Source organism: Lepidochelys kempii, chromosome 1 (genome assembly GCF_965140265.1).
Source record: "Lepidochelys kempii isolate rLepKem1 chromosome 1, rLepKem1.hap2, whole genome shotgun sequence".
In the NCBI taxonomy this organism is placed as follows: Eukaryota; Metazoa; Chordata; order Testudines; family Cheloniidae; genus Lepidochelys; species Lepidochelys kempii.
Genome location: NC_133256.1, coordinates 59,886,478 through 59,904,262, shown reverse-complemented (window position 1 = coordinate 59,904,262; position 17,785 = coordinate 59,886,478). Strand labels below are relative to the sequence as shown.

The window sequence follows — 17,785 nt, the reverse complement described above, 5'->3', positions numbered from 1 at the left end:
CCATTTAACATTTTCAGAATGTTTTTTGATTTAATTACGTTTCCTTACTGGACTAAATCCCAAAATTTACCCATATTTTAATTTTTAATATTAGAAATTAATATCCATATATAATTTCCCCCAAATATGACTTAAAACAAGACAAACAAAATATGTTGAGTTCCTCTTGTTTGAGTCTTTCCTTGTAAGGAAATTCTCACCAACTCAATTCAGGCAGAGTTTTCTATTTCTTTTAAATAAAACTACTTCTTACGCTCACTTCCCCTCCATCTCTTCTCCATGCAAGCATCTTTCACCTACCTGCTTTGCTCAGTCAGACCTCCCAGCATTTGCACTAGACATAATTAACTTTGGTAATGCCTCTTCACAGGCATACCAGTGTGCAATGTTAGACTCAGTCATTCTGTATCTGTTGAAATATTAGCACTTGTTTTAGGTCACTTACAAAGAACAAAGTTAAGCCATATAAAATCAAACAAAACAGATACAAACACACACATACAGTTTTATTTCTACCTTAGGCTCATTACTTTAGTAGAACTATAAAATATAGAAAAAACATTTGCACCAAAAACCAAACTTACCCCTCTTAATGATGTGGGTTTCAAAGTCTGATTAACCATATTTCAGATGGTTTTGTGTGTCTCACAGGACCCTCTCCTTCATTTGAGTCAAGCCTTGATTGACAAAAATGAACATAGTCTAGGGCAGATAAAAAGAACTTCCCTCTTGATGAAACAATGCTTCCCTCTAGCACCCAACCAAACATGCAACAGACTACTAGTCCTTTTGATCACAAACACTATGTTATTTAATTATTGAACATTTTTCTGCACGATTACTGCATGCACAGATTCTTTTGAACTGAATTCTTGACAACTATGTTTGCCAAATACTTTCTTTGGAGCTTCATATTAATTTTCTGACCTATCTGATTTCAATTATTTTTCCTTAAGAATATAATGAAGTTACAGGCTGATATTGCCTCAAAATATGCATTTACATTAATTTAATGAAAATCTTCTACCTGAAGACTCTGAAGGTAACCCCAGCTCCCCTCATCAGGTATGAAGGGCTATTATTCAGAGAGACATTTAAAAGCTATTAAGACTAGATTAGACTGACTCCGTGTTTTTCTTTTGGGGTAAAATTTTAAAATTAAATTACAACCTGCACTGTGATAGAGAGCTTTGCATTAAAATTAAACGTTTTGAGACAAACTCTAGAAAATATACCCTAAATTAGGAATTTCTAAATCTTAAGTGTTACATGTAAATTATAAATCTACTTTATATTTTCTCCTCATAATTTTAATAGTAATAGCTTCCTACCTACCACTAAATAAAGTGAAAGAAACTAGAACAAAGTGCAGAAAGAAGCATAAAAATCTCAGCCTAGGATATTTGAGCTGTTCCCCTCTGTCCCATTTCTGTAGGTAGACTATTTTAATCAGTGAATGTATGTTGAATTTTCCCTTCCAAACAAACAAAAACACCCCCCATAATATAGGCTTAGGGCATGAAAGTGCTATCAAAACAAAAAACAAGGGCGGGGGAGAGAATACATGTGACAACTCAGGCTCAAGCTAGTCAGCTAACTTATGGGAAATTGCATTGCAGATACTTAATGAAGCAAAACCAATCACCAGCACATGCCCAAGGTTATGTTTTGAGGCTGTAAAGTTAAACTATGTTTTACATGGTGTAAGATTTAATTTAGAATTATTCTAATTTTTTAACTTGAGCTACTCTAACAAGCTGTTTGCCCAGATAAAGTTTTTAATAATTCTTAAGGATAATAAAACAGAGGATATCCCTTAAGCATTTAGCCAATTAAACTATATAGTTTGTCACTACTTTTTTGCTGGACAAGAATTATATTAGCAATAATCATCTCATGTCAACTCCTGCAACCCAAGGGTATATATTTTCATGTACCTCTGAGCTTCCTTTAATGCTTTATATCAGATGGTCAACATCGTAGTTCCCATAGTTCCAAAAAGTGACTTACTGTAAGACCAGCTGTTAGGATCAAGAATCCCTCAATGTTTTTTTTCAAGTGGTCAGTTCAGCAGGGAAATACTTGGGGGGGAAAAAAAAGCAATGACCTCTTATTTGTGCATTTCACATAAAATAATGCAGTACACACAATCCCCATGAGACAAGCATACAACTTGTTTATGTATGTGGTACCAAATAAAGCTATGGTCCTCCAACAAGATCTGGTTGGGCAAACTTATATTCTTTGGGAATTCCATTGAAATCAGTGAGACTCTGCATAGCTGTAAGCATCTGCCTGCATTAATACAGCTGCAGAATCAGGGACTACTTTATTTAAAAACCCCACTACAATAGTTATGAGATGGTTGAAAAAACAAAACAAAGGGTGGATGAGAAGCATTTGGAAAGTTCCATCCCATCTGACCTTTCCTAAAATTAATTGCTACAGTAATTCTTCCAGAGACTAATGAAAGTGGCAATACTACATTAAACTTCAACCAATTCAAGTACATTACAGAGACGGTATAATGTAAACCCAATATAGCTTTCAGAAGCATCAAACATTCAGCTAACTGTAATCAAGAGTTTGCTTTTCTTTTAGTAATATGCCTTAGCATCAAGATACAAAATTATGATCTTTTAACTGCCATTAGCAATTAAAATCTTTCTTAAATCTCTCCACTCTGTTCTGAAAGTGATGTTAACTGTGTTTAATTTGCTGCTCCTTTGTTGTTTTCCCATTATTATGTTTTAAAGAATAACACACTAATTGCTTGCCTTTCATTACCAACAGCAAGTATGTGTTTGCTCTCAAACCTTTGAACAGTCTGTTCCACAGTCTTGGAGGGTGAGGGGTGTGTTCCACATTGAATTAAAAGCAACTGCCATGAAGGATGCTTTCAGTCTCTAGGGGAAGGGGTGCCAGAAATGTCCTTGAAAAATGTTCGCCTGCTGCCTCTGAAGAAGTCATTTCTCCATTCATCCAAGCCACATGTTAAGAGAGTTTAGCAAATTAGGAGAAAATGAGAAAAAGACGCAGTAGAAACATATACTTAAATGATTTTATGTTTTAAAATATTTTCTGCTGTGAGTCTCTCAAAGCCAAGGAAGTATAAAAATACAAAAAGTTCATATTGCTTACACACACTTATATGTACAAATATCTAACAAATCAGTTATCAAGAGAGGTAAATGTTTAACCCCAACCACTTTTACAGTGGAAAGTTTTATTAAAGTGAAGTGTTAATTTGAATGTACACATTTATTTTTTTATCCCTGATTTAAAAAAAAGTAAACATTGAGGCAAATAATCTTGATCTCACGTTGAAAGCGTGCGGAACACGCAGTGAACCCTGATACTAACTGCAATTGGGAAAAAAAGATGGTAAAAACTACCAGAGAGCATAATTTTTGAAGGAAAGCATAGATATATTCTGTCTCTTATGTTTTTGGTATTTCAATTAGCATGTACTTTATATGAGAATTCTCAAACTATCCCCACAGTGGACAAAGTTGGTTTCATAGACCACCTTCTCCCTGCCATTCACAACCACATGGAGCACATCCCTTCCCATTTGTAATCATTTAAAACCCATGTAGCCACTGCTTACTTTAAGAAGTCCTATAAGGAAAGCATGAACATATTTTAGCAGCTGGAAATCACAACAGCCAACTCTCCATAGGCCGTAGACCACAGTTTGAGAACCACAGCTCTACTACATATTAACCTGGAACCTCACTGGGGTAACATACAAGTGTATCAGGTGTAGTACATAAATATGATGTGTTATGCTGCAACAAACGTGTCAGTGCATGCATCCATTTCCTACAAGTCACAATGCAAAAGGTTCCTTAGATAGAATCACACAGTGACTGCAAGACAGCATGTTATGCCAATCCACGCTCATAACAGTTCACACAACCTCAAACAAGCAGCTAACATTAAATAAAAAAAATGCAAGTGAAATATTTTGCAGTAGTATGAAGAACAGCTTTATACATCTATAAAGTCCTTGGAGGAGTTTTTAGAGTCTCTAATAGTAATTTAATTTATTCAATGACAAGAAGTCCTCTAGCTAAAACCTTTTTTTTTTTAAGGAAAGTTTTCCATAATTTCCAAGTTGTTATTTAATCATTAAACTTTAATAATTACACATTAGAAATAATGTTTTTCTTTAAGGCTCTGTGGCACTGCCTCAATTTATATTACAGAAATTTATAAAATAGGATCTGGGTCCAAAGGTTTGTATTAATATGCTCCATCCTGGCAGAACCGAATAACTAGGTAGAGCACCACTGACTTTGATGAGGTTCTATGCAGGCTTAAGGTTCTGTCTATATGGAGCTTCTTGTATGATTAATTAGGGCCTTAGTGATGACTGTACTACTTAGTTTTGAGGATTAGTCAAAATATTGGCATCAATGTCATGGTATTTGTGATTTAACTCAGGCCTCCCATGCACACACCATGATGGAAGGCGACAGTCTTCCTTGCTGTTCAAAGCAGTTAGTTCAAATACCCTCCTATTTGCCAAATATTTAAAAACTACTCTAGTCTCACACTGCAGTGCTTGTGGTGTGCAAATATTAATTTTAAGCAAAGACTTCTATGCTTGACAACTACTTCTGCCAATCTCTCATTTTGAATTATATGAGAAGTGTTTTTATTTTTACACTAATACTTCATATTTCCTTCTTACTTTAGACTCCTGTTGCATGAGTTTAGGAACGTAATGAGAGAGTAGATTTAGAAACTTACCACTAGAATACAAATAGTAGGGATCCTACAATGAGTAATAGGGCCCTAAATCTGAAAATGGAACTTCTCTGGGTGATAGAGGAACATACACTTCTACTAACTACCATTCTAAAGGATCAAGTACATACCCTATGTAGGAGTTTAAATGTTTAAAATGTACGTACACTTAAAAGGACTAGACTAGTATGATTTAAGTAGTCAAAGCAGAGGCATCTTTGAAAGTTTTTTAATCTTTAAAGCTATAACCAAAGCATTATATTCTGAACACGAGTAATAATTTGACTTGTGCCACGGTTCAAAGAGTTTAATCAACCTAACTTACAAAAACTATAGCTTTTAAATTGTTGAATTTTTTTCACGTCTTACTTCAGTGATTTGCAAACATAAAATATTTTATCAGCATTTCACAAACAGAGATAGGAACAAAGTGCTCAGAGGGAATTCAATCCTTCCATGGGCATTTTAGTTCAAATTTAATGATGAATTTTTCCTCTCTTTCTCCTTCCTTGCTTTTTATTCCAAGTTGTAGCCTTATAATTTCTTTGAGGCAAGAGAGGAATGTCATCCTAAAGTTTCCAAATGCCAACATTTTAGAATTGCTTTCCAATTTAACCAGCAAAATGCCTCTAAGTAGTTAAGGTTGAATATTTCAAAAGTAGCATCTGATTCTGAGTGCCTCAAAATTTGTGTGCCCACCCTGAGACATATTGAGCTTCATTTTCAGAGGCATCCTCCCACTTAAGCCACCCCAAATTACAGGAAATTTTTCAAAGTCTGGACCCTAGATGACCTTGTGCCAGAACAAATACCATCCAACAGAAGTCATAAAACAAACTGGAATTGATAGAATTACTTTTTAAAATTATAACCAAACTGGAAGTTAAGAAAATGAAACACTACAGGCAAGGACCATCACAAATTAGGCAACAGTTTGACTGGCATTCTAAAAGGAATCTCTGCAGAAAAAGCTGTTGGTTCACAGCACTAAGTGAAAGGAGAAGAGACACTATAAAATAATGGAAGGGGGACGCAATCCTCTCATGTGGATCTACCTAGCACCAATCTAAGTTCAAAGTGGTCTTTGAAGTCAAAAGGCATGTTAGCAAAATGTACATTTGTATCCAGTATTTAATGAAAGCCAGAGAAAAACCCACCCCAAAAAAGCTTCTCCAAAGGGAGCTGAAATAAACTATTTGTTTACATTGGCTGTCATATCGATAGAGACCCTTCTCCTAGAAGCCAGCAAAATTCCCACTTCTAATACTAATTTTGCACTTTAAGCCCTCCGCAGTTCTTACACCAAACTGAAACAACAATAATGACAACTGAAGCAGAGGGCTTCTTGCCATTTTAAACAATGTTTTGTTGACACTCATTACTGCAAAGATCAAGTGTGTTGGGCTGATCAGTTAAATAAGAAGAAGACTGCAATCTTCAGTTTCTGAGGTAGGGTTCTGGTGTAATTCTTGTCCATGGTGGTGCTGTCCATAGAATTTCTCTCATTAGAGGAGGATATATCTTTACTAAATGAAAGGAGTGAATATAACATGGTTTCCACTGATTCAGTCTCAGGGTCCCACTGTGACAGCAGGTATCTGAAGCGACAATGTAAGGTGACCCAAAGTACCAAGTCAACCAAAGAAAATATAGAATTACAGATAGGAGGGACCTTTTACTTTATTATTACTATTATTAACTAATAAGTGGAAAAATTAGAGAAAGTTACTGTCTCAAGCAACTTGTAGAGAAAAGTGCCACACTATTTATAAATTTTAGAGTTTAGGTCCAAAGTAGGATTTTAAGAAGGGGGATATGTACTGCCAATTTTATTGAGTTTTGCCTCTGGTACCTGCCAGAAGCTTTTAGATAAGGATTAACAGATAGGAGAGAAAAAAGGATTTGGATGTAGTTGAGTGAGAATGGTATAACATACCAACATTTTCTTGGCTGCAATCCACCTACCTTGGTCTGCTCCTCAGCTGAACAAAGCAAACAAAAAGTAACGAGCTCTGAATTATTACGTATGTTAATATTACAAGCTCTGTAGTATTCACATATGTCCGAATTATTGGCTTCACTACATCAACTCCTTCTGCTGCACACTTCTGCTTCCTTACAAGGTGCAGTAGGGAAAGTGAATGCTGTGCAGACAAACAGCAAAAGTAAGTTAACAGGTTCTTATATGCTATTCTACCTTTTGAAGTTTTTCTTTTCAGGCTTCTGCTCTACTTTGACTCCTCCCCTCTACTCTCTTCCATGGCTACTCAGAGGTCAGGGGAAAAAAAGAGAAAGATGAAGAAAAAATAAATGAAGTTGGACAAAAAAATTGAATAAAATCTAATGATAAACCCACAGAAGTTAATCTGAAGACAGCTGTAGCGATGACTGAATGGGCCCTGAAGTAGGAGGAACTAGTAAGGAGAGGGGCTGTGAGCATATGGAGAGGATAACAGACTAAGTTTTAATCATAAAAAACACAAGACAAATATTATAGTTGTGTTTTAGTTTTTTCAAGTAATCTGATTTGGGTAACTGAAATAGCTAAATCTAAAGCTATAAATGAGAAAAATTTAAATGTATTACAAAATGAAATACTGAACAATGGCATGACTGCTTGTGATGCAGAAGCTTACATAAGTTCCATATTTTGCCATATATAAAAACTATAGCAGAACTCAAACAGCAATGCTCAGACTGTGGACATACGAAATAGGGCCATTCTTCCCCATCTCACACCCTATTTGGACACCGGCTTTCTGAGGAACTAGTGACTTTAAAAAGGGACTGAAAGAGAAGATATATACAGTGACACGGGGAAGGTAAAGTATTACATGAGGAAGAGTAATGAGTGTTTAAAATGGAGAAGATATTGCAAGTGAGGGCAACCTGTAATCAAATTCCTTGCACCTGATCTGGCAATGTTCTTTGATAGCTGGATCGTGGGGTGGCTGAGTGGATAAGAAAGTTTATCACTCTGAAGAAGAAATAAAGATGGACTGCAACTTTAGAAAGGAGAGAAATAAAAGAGAAATTCTGTAGGCTGGAGGCCAGTGATTTAGGATACTTAATGATATTTACAGCTGTGGTACTGAAATGGCGACAGCATATTTACTACTGTTTTACCACAGCACCAGTTTATGAGGTTCTGTTTTGGTCTGAGATGTCTAATTTTGAGAGATGGGTTAATTTTAAATATTTCTTTCATCATTTAGTTATTAAGTGAAGCACAGGTTCTCTGCCATATAAATTCAATACCTTTTATTAAAAATATTTTAAGAATGGATAATTTTAAAAGAGTGTCCTGCATGTAACTTCAAAACAATCTGCAGCAACTTGGTCTCCCTAACAGTTACAGTGAGGAAAAGCTAATGGACTAGTCCCAGTTCCTTTCAGACACCCCAGATCTGAGTGGGCCCATGCTACTTTATGGTTCGAAAATGTTAAATTCTCAATAACTTCAATGAACTGTAAAATCTAAGCTTTTCATGGTTTACACTGAAGCAATATTGTTTTGAAGTAACAGATTTTATGCCACTGAGGTTTTTTTTTTTTTATAAAATTACAATTTTAGCAGCATCAGATGCTAAATCCATCAGATGCTGCTAAAACTATAATTTTATAAAAAACCTTAGTGGCATAAAATCTCTGTTACTTCAAAGCAACGTTGCAAACACTTGCACACATGGGTAATCCATTGAAGCTAATGGGATTATTTACAAGTCCAATTATGTACTACTGAAGTGTTTGCAGAACCAGGACCAATAATTTGTAAAATTAAAACACAGACCGTACTAGTAATGGCGTTTAAAAAGGTGTTTAAAATGTATTACTCTTTGAGCACTATTCAGACAAAGCAAAACCATGCAAATAAGAAGTCTTCATAAATTGAGAGAACTATGAGGAAAGTACCAAAAATAAAACCTTCCATAATTAACAATGCTTTTCCATGTCTGCCAATAAAAAAAAAAAAAGATTCAAAAAAGCAGATGCACAGCTATTGAAAGAAGCAAGGAGCTGTTAAATGTTTTGAGATGCACACAATTAGCGTGCAATTCTATTTGGAACACGAATTTCTAATTACAAAATCATAAAGTCATCACCTAGAAAAATTTACATTTTTCTAGATTTACACAGGATAACTATATACACACATGCTCAACACATGCTCAATAACGAACAACCTATAAGGCGTTGTTCAAAACCTTTATGCTATTGTGCCTCAGCTGTTTTTTATTACTTTTATTTAAGTAAGCTTTGTGCTGAAAAACCAAATTAATTAAATTGATTTCATTAACCTTTATAGGACAAAGAAATGATTAATCCAAATACAGAAGTCTACTACTTGTTTTGATCACTGAAATGTAATGTTTTATTGTGCAATAATTGAAAGGTTTGATAATATGAAAAAAGAAAGAAAAAAAAACAGGAAAAAGCAGTGCTATATAAGTGCCTTGAATTAGGTTCCAGAACTCTTAAAATTTCAGTTAGGCAACAGTAATCATAAATAACAGTTTACATTTATTTTTTAGATCAAGACAGGGGGGTTTGGGGACTTTGTTTTGAGAGTGTGTTTGTTTCCATTTCTCCCCACCTTTGCCACTGCTGTCCCTCCCCTCATCAATACAGAAAGTCCAAGTATTCTGCTTTACTGACTACACAATTCACTTCTCTAGTCATTTAAAAAAGAAAAAAAAAAAGCAGCACAGCATTTGTTCACTTACCCGACTTCCCATAAATGAAGGCAAAACACCACCTTTCCCAAACCTTATTTCGGTATGCCCAGAGGATACGTTTACTGTGCATTAATTTGATATAAACGCACTTAGTATTATGATAGTTGAATACAACTTTAGAAAGAGCACATCTGCAGTTATATGCTCTTCCATCCAATAGTTTTAAGAACTATGCATTTTGGAAGAAGTCCACTAACCCCAACCCCGCTCTATTGCTTATCTAAGAGATGCTACATCATTTAAGGGTAATTTAACTTGTTAGAATGATATACAGGACTCTTTTGGTTACTTTTTCCTGTTGCCTTCCCGCCGCCCTCACTTCTCTTACATGTCGCACACCTACCGCTGTTCCCATCACGTAGACAACTTAATATTGGAAGAGGAAAAGTTATCAAAACCTATCTACCTAAAAAGAAAAAGAGTACTTGTGGCACCTTAGAGACTAACCAATTTATTTGAGCATGAGCTTTCGTGAGCTACAGCTCACTTCAGGAGCTCACGAAAGCTCATGCTCAAATAAATTGGTTAGTCTCTAAGGTGCCACAAGTACTCCTTTTCTTTTTGCGAATACAGACTAACACGGCTGTTACTCTGAAACCTATCTACCTAAAGCGTACAAACTAGCCAAACCACAGAATATTTTAAATGCAGCAACTTGGCAACCCTTTTTAGGACTCTTTCATTAATCCCAAGCCTTCAGTCATGCATACGTGATCACTCCCAAAATGGAAACACCACGGTCAGTTCTTTCAACTCGATTCAAAAAGCAACACTGAATTAACACTCCCTTCCACCTTGCTTTGTTGACTTAAATTAGCAAGTCTACTGGAAATCTTTCACCTTAATTCTTCACGTGGCAACACTAAAATTGTTTCCACAGGCTATTAACCAACACACCATTCTTCAAGCAAATATTCTGAAGAATTTTTATAAGCCGAGTTCTGGCAAAGAGCACCTTCTAAAGATATTGGTTATTTTAGCTCTATATTAAATTATTAGAGCACATCCAATCTACCAGTCAATATACTATACAGGACTATTTGGTTTAACACAGAAGACTTAGGTTTCTTCTTTGTGCATATAAGCCATTTTGAGATACTTACACCACTTATACTGAACTGCTGATCAGATGTACATCTTTCGCATACAGAAAGATCTTAAATATATTTCTTACACAAATTTATTAATATTGTACTATGTTTATACAGTGCCATCTGAGTCGATTGTACATTACAAATGATAAAAAGACAAGGTTCCTTGGGAGCTCAGAATCTAAATTAGACACACACAGTTAAGACAGACAATAGGAAAGTAAGAGGGCATGAATAGAAAGGAGGTCAGCAAAAAAAAGGTTAATTGGAAGTGGAGAGTTTGGAGAATGCATTTCAAAAGGAGACAATCCATACATAAGGTACATACAACTGAAAATACTGAGCAGCTACATTAGCTTACAGTGAAAAAAGTTTCAAGAGCCCAAAACAGTCTATTAAAAAATAAGACTAACGTTCTAAACATCATATGCCAACATTCAGAATAAAGATGTACAATTTTAATTAAAATTGTACTTAATTTGATTTCCCACAGTCAAAAGAAACATTATCATACTTCAACAAATAGCAGACTAACTTTGTATATGGTTAATAATTCTCCCCAGTTTCGAGGAAGAACACTTTTTCCCCCCGTCTAGTTTTCAATCCTGCTCATCTCTATACCCATCCTCATTCCATGTTAGTGATCAGAAGATCTTTCTAAAAAGTTCATAAACTCAATGACACACATACAGTGAACTTTAAGGCTAACAAGAATCATTGGTACATGTATTAGGAAGAAAACCTTGCTTGCTTATCAGACATATCTGACAATATCACTAGACACTAGAGCTATTCTTTTCTTAAGTAGAATTTATTAAAACTATTTCCCTTCCCTAGTAGCTTGTTCCAGGTCTAAATCTTCTTGGAAAATGATGCGCCTATTCTTCACAATATCCATTCTAAACCTCTCTCTAACCAGCTTCAGATGGTCATCTCATGTAAGCTGATTAGATCCTTAAGTATTTATTTGGAGACGCTGATATTTCCATATTAATTAGGCCTCTTTTATAGTCTTCTTTTGAAGGCTAAAAAAAATGAAGGTCTTGAAGTATTTCTTCATAAACCTTTTAATCTTCTAGTAAGCCTTGGGGCCCTTCTCTGCACCTATTTAGGAATTTGAGAAAAGTATGCTGGTCCCTCTAACATTTAGGACTTGCTACATTTCCAAGTCACTAGCTATCCTATGATCCAACTATGGACGTGCACAGTTATCAATAGTTAAAATACTGCTATGCTCGCACACAACATACGTAGAATATATTGCTTATTAAGGGCTTGTCAACACAAAGCACTACAGCAGCTTCAGTGTAGACACCACCTCCACCGACAGGAGGGGTTCTTCCATCAGCATAGGTAATCCACCTCCCAGAGAGGCGGTAGCTAGGTGGACAGAAGAATTCTCTGTCTACAAAGGTATTTAGGTTGGCTTAACAATACCATCAGAGGTGGTGGATTTTTCACACCCCTGACCAATGTAGGTAAACCAACCTAATTTTCTAGTGTAGAGCAGCCTAAGGTTGTCCAACAGATCCCACTATAATACCCTGTTTTCAGTTGCTTCGGACTTTGCCAAACTAACCACTTAACAGCTGAAATTTTCCACAGTGAGTGTCTTTCTCAGGCTCCACTTATTTAAATAAAAATAGCCAAAGTGGTTTGGCTGTTTCAGAGAATGAAGCCGGGGAAAATAGATTGGGTCTGAGTTGGGAGCCAGGGTGGGAGTGGGAATAGACTGGGAGTAGCTGGGCAAGACTACTAGCACTGAGAACCAGGGGATGGAAGGAAGAAAGGAGATGGCTGGAAAGGGGAGACAGATCTGTTGAGAAATTGGGGGAGAACTGACACTGTCTGAGCAAGAAGACTGGATTGAGAACCCTAAGGAGTGGAGACTGGAACTAACTAGGTGAAGAGGGGGTGGGGGAGAGAATAGACAGAAGAGTCTGTGCCAACCAGGGCTTTGGACCTGTGCTCCAGCTCCAGGCAAAAACCTGCAGCTCCACTGCTCCGGCTCCGCTCCAAAGCCCTGGTGCCAACTAAAAACCACACTCTTTCTCCAGAGCCTGGACTAGAACCATTCCTCTGCTTTCAGCAAGCATCTGAAACCCACTGGCAAAGTGTCCCATTCCCCTCTCATGCTAGTCCACATGGAGGCTGACAACCTACTACTGTTATCAGCCATTCTATTAGCTCAAATGGCAGAGGACTGTGTGGTGGATCTAAAGGTTACAACCATTCTGATGACACCCACGTGGGTTAATATAATGCCACATCATCACTTCTGTTTTTTCAGTCTGCTTTTTAAAAAAAGCTAGGAAAATGCACAAAGCTATATTAAAGGATTATTAAGGTTGTGATCATAAAGACTATATAATAATGCATATGTACAAGGGGCCAAATTAAGGTCACATTGGCAAACTTAATTCTGGCATTTTCTAATTCTGAAGTGCTTGATTTTGCAACCTTAAAAAAACTATATTAAAAGAACACTATTAAGTGTCTCATTTATAAATAATTGATTTTGCATTGTAGTGGCAACCCTAGGTCTAAATCAAGATTCAAGTCTACTATGCTAGGCACTGCATAAACAGATAGGATTTATGGTCTCTGCCTCAAAGAATTTAAAAATTAATTTGAAACAAAATGCAAGGAGTATCAAACAGTAGGGAGAGAGGAAAGGAAAGATGGTGGAGGGTAAAGGTAATTTAGGTTATATATAAAAAGTTATCAACTGCAGAACACGCACCATACGTAAGATCTCAGAAATAACCCCTTCCCCATTCTGTTAGTCTGGAATAATTTTCACATACCCATAAACCTGGGCTGGGGGAGAAACAGACACACACACACCCCAAGGTTGTGTCCACATACTCTATTTCTTCCTTGGTCATGTTTCTAACATAGGACTTTTCACTCTATCCACACTGCTACATTTCTCATTCAAGCCCTCCATCATCATCTCCAGTCTTTACAACAACCTCCGCCTTGTGCATCATTCTGAATTTACTTCATTCCTTCCATTGGCTCCTCATTTTCCATCACATTAGATTAAGGACTCTTTTCCTCATTTTTAAGTACCTTCACAGCTCTTCCTCTCTTTAGTTACTTATTTTACGCATTTCCCACCACCACACCAATATATTTTTGCACCCTCTTCCATGCTGCTCCCCAAGTATTGAACATCTTCCATGAACTAATCAATAAAGCCACTAACCTCTCCTTCAAATACCTCCTCAAGACCCCCTCTTCTGAGATGCCTTGAAGATGTCAGCCCACTTATAATGAACAAGTTATGGGGCAGTCATATATAGTTGCTGTGGACTTTTTTTTAAAAAAATAAATATATACTGTGCACCAGGGGTTCTCAACTTCTCTTTCTGAGAACCCCCAACATGCTATAAAAACTCCACGGCCCACCTGTGCCACAATAACTGGTTTTATGCATATAAAAACCAGGGACGGCATTAAGGGGGTAACAAGCAGGGCAACTGCCTGGCAAAGCTACATTGCTCAGGCTTCAGCCCCAGGTGGCAGGGCTTTGGCTTTCCGCGCTGGGCCCCCGCGAGTCTAGCACTGGCCCTGCTTGGTGCCCCCTCCCCGCAACCTGCTCACGGCCCCGGGGCTCCTGGTTAAGAACCACTGCTGTACATGCCCTGATTGTATCCCACTCTCCAATCCTTTGTACACTGCTTGTTTTCTTTAACTGTCCACGGCAAGGATCTTTCTGTCTGTGTGAACAGCACCTGGCACATTGTAAACACTGTCAAATTAAGAACTGTAAAAAACAATGACCATATTTTCTTTAATTTCCAATCCTGTTGTCCCAATTACCTCAGGTGCTAAAGATGTTCAAGGAACTTAGTTTTCCTTCATCTCAGGGCTATCCACAAAAGCAGAAGGGCCACTCAGTTAACTCTACTAGTGTTGCCAATTTTAAATACAAATTAATTATTCAAGTATTTTCTGAACAGTAATAAAAATAACTAAATATGTTTAATTACATTTTTAATGCAACATTTTATATCATGATACAAGTATTTCAAAATGCTTCAACATTAAGGGAAAGCTCTATACTCAACACACGTATTAGATAAGGTTGTACTATCCCCATTTTTCAAACAGAACAGGGGTCCCCTTTCTGTGGGAATAGCACATTCCTATTCCTAGAAGACTGGCAGGTGCCAGACACCCCGCCACCAAAAAGCGGCAGCAAAAAGAAGAGTCACTGCCGAAATGCTGCCGAGACACAGCAATACACAGAACTGCCCCGTGGGTGCCACTGCGCCCACAGGCACCGCATTGGGGACCCCAAAATAGAAGCACAGATTATTTCCTGTATGAAATTCAGAGTGTCATCTAAGACTGCCAAAAACAGGAATAGATCCCAAATTTCTTGACAAGCAATCCTGTACATCAAGTATACACCATCTATTAGGGCAATTAGGAAGTGTTATGTCGTTTGTTTGTTTTTTCATTTCTTTTACACCCAATTCTGTTATTTACTACGATGTTATGCAATGCTACCAATTTGTACGTTTGACATCTGTTGGAAAATGCATGTTGCTGAATAATCTGTTAAACATATAGTCATTTGATTACTTACTCAGCTGTTTAGGATTACTTTAAAACTGATATTTTGCTAATCCATTTATACTTTAAGAGCGACATCTACAGGACTTTCTGGATCTCAGATTAATGACCATTCTACCACTGATTTGTAATCACATTCAAAGTAGAGAGTAATTTGGATTATACCAAAATCAGACCAGTTAACTGCCTCCTCCAGAATCCAAGCACAACCACTGAAATATGTATTGAATCTTTCAGCTTCTAAACCAAGATTCCTGGAACAACAACCGCTGAAAATCAAATACAATACCCATATTTACAAAATAACTCAAGGATAACATTTTCAAAAGCACCTAAATGACTAAGGCACACGAGTACCATTTTAAAGTGATTCAGGCACTTTAGACTTGCTTTGACTGTAGATTTAGCCTCAAGTTAAAAATTTAATGTTGCTACTAACTTGAGTCCCACGTACACACAAAAACCCTTTTTCTCAAGTGTGGTGGCGCTTTTAATTCAACTTGGCTCCCGCATCAGGAGGTATAGGCTAAAGCTCAAGTTGGCACTACTCATCAGTTGCTAGCACAACCACTCTTGGCAGCTCAAGTGTTATAAGCTTTTGTCTCATTTTTACTATTTAACTTCGGGAACCATTTCTTACATTAGTCTCAGCAATTAAAGTAGTTACGACCTCGAAAGTATTATGGGATACTTCCCTACTAATAAGGATACGGCCTTTTCCTGTAACCATATTGTAAAGCCTAAGGCCGTTGTCCGCAGCCATATTAGGAGAGTAGCAGCCATTACCCAAGAAGCAGAAAGTCACATCCTCACATTCCATCTAAATTACATTACTACAGACAATGTAGTATCAGGCTGTTAAGGGGATCCCGTCCTAATAGCACCCACTATCACCAGATACAGAAACAGCCCCTAACATGGTTAAAGAAAACTTAGTTTGATAGTGTTCTGTCTGGCAAGAAATCACTTAATCAATAGTTGTGGTTGTGAAAGTCTCACTTTATTGTTTTAACTTTACAGTTCCCACTTTTCTATTGTCTGTATCATCTCTGTCTGTTTCGTTCTGTTACATAATTATTTTTGCTAGGTGTAAGTAAGGTGGTGGGGTATGATTGGTTAGATCATTTTCTTACAATATGTTAGGATTAGTTAGTAAAATTTTAGTAAAATGATTAGGGTACAGTGAGCAAGACTCAAGTTTCACTATATAAACTGGAGTCCAAAAGGAAGTTCTCTGGGAACCAACTCCAGGATACAGCCCCAAGACTAGAGCTGCCAGACCTCAACTCCTTGCCAATGACACCATGCAGAAACTGGAGTCCCCCAGATGACCTGATCCTGACTGGCCATCAAGAAAAGTTCATCTGCTTTATTGGGAGTGGTGAGCATTGTATGTGTACCGTGTACATTGTGTTCTGGTGATTGTTAAGTAGGATATTACTGTGTCAAGCTCTTTCACTGGTAAAAGACCCCACAAACCTGTAAAGTGTAAGGTTACACCCTGAGCCCACAGAAGGGAAATGATGGGTGCCTAAAGTAAGAGGGGTTTGCCTTGAGCCCTAGGGAAAGGGTAAAGGTGGGTGCCCCTAAAGTGAGAACAGAATTGTGTGTGGGTAACACTCCCCCAAAAAGGAGATCGAGTAGTTATAATGCAAGGCTAGAGGATTTGCAAAACTGAAACTTACATTGAGCACACAACTTCCTTCTCAGTTTTGACTGAGAGGGTATCAATTACTAATTAAAGTAAGCCAGTAGGTTTGAAATAGATTTGATAACAATATGGGGCCTACAGAAGTCCATCCTGGGGCCTATGGACAACTCTAATGACATCAGTGTACTCAGCAAAACATTTTTAAAGGATATTCAGTATATCCAGTCCCATTTTTATTTCCTGCACTGAATTTTTATTTTTGTCTATGAGCAGGTTAACCATACTGTGATATACGACATGTATAGACAGTACAATATAAAAGACTTTGAATGCCAAATTTAAATTCAGAAAAAAATAGCAAGACAGAAGATGCTTCAGTACTGCTCAGTGGATGCTTGTTTCTGAAACCATTTTTCTAACAAATCTGGTACTACATTTTTTCAAAACTATTTTCCTTATTGTTTTTATAGTAAATTTAGAAATTCTGTATATTTCTTTAAATACTCAATTCATACAGTATGGAGGTACACTGGAAAAAAGATTACAAAAGGTGTATTTGCTTTTTTCCCTTTTTTCAGATGCCTTCAATAATTTTTGTACCCCTACTTCAACCATAAAATATAGAGTATTTAGTCTACTACACTAATTTGCTTTCTCCCTTACCCCCAATTATGCACTTATTTTACTGTACTTTAATTGAATTAATAAAACTTAATATTTATGGATAAATATTTTAAACTGTTAAATTTAAAAGGTTAGGGAAAATTTCCTTTTCAATATTTTATTTCAGCAAGAATCCTTGAGATTGTTTCACAGACAGAAGAGATTTTCTTTGTATCCACATACACAAAGCAATGCATACAAGCATTCCAATGAGGAATATCTACTTTGCAGTAGATGCAAGAACCACCACTTTTTTGGAAACAAAATTAAGATATCTATCAAGGTACAAAATGATGGTTAAG

General features: G+C 36.8%; 1 protein-coding gene across 15 annotated transcripts in view; it reads right to left on the bottom strand.

Moving 5' to 3' along the window:
* The window catches only part of TSC22D1 (TSC22 domain family member 1), a 133,914-nt gene that overhangs the window by 96,455 nt on the left and 19,674 nt on the right, over positions 1-17,785 (bottom strand). For 7 of the 15 annotated variants that reach the window (XR_012159014.1, XR_012159017.1, XR_012159012.1 and 4 more), the window contains exon 2: positions 301-409. The exons of 2 other annotated variants lie outside the window; for them this stretch is intronic. Coding sequence is in view for 6 of the 13 variants with exons in the window: in XM_073344783.1 (XP_073200884.1) it covers positions 310-409 (100 nt within the window). In the remaining 7 variants the exon portion in view is untranslated. Of the gene's footprint in view, positions 1-300; positions 410-584; positions 1,614-2,010; positions 2,082-2,816; positions 2,992-17,785 lie in introns of those variants that run through there. 6 more of the 15 variants (XM_073344839.1, XR_012159033.1, XR_012159037.1 and 3 more) reach the window with 6 other exon arrangements.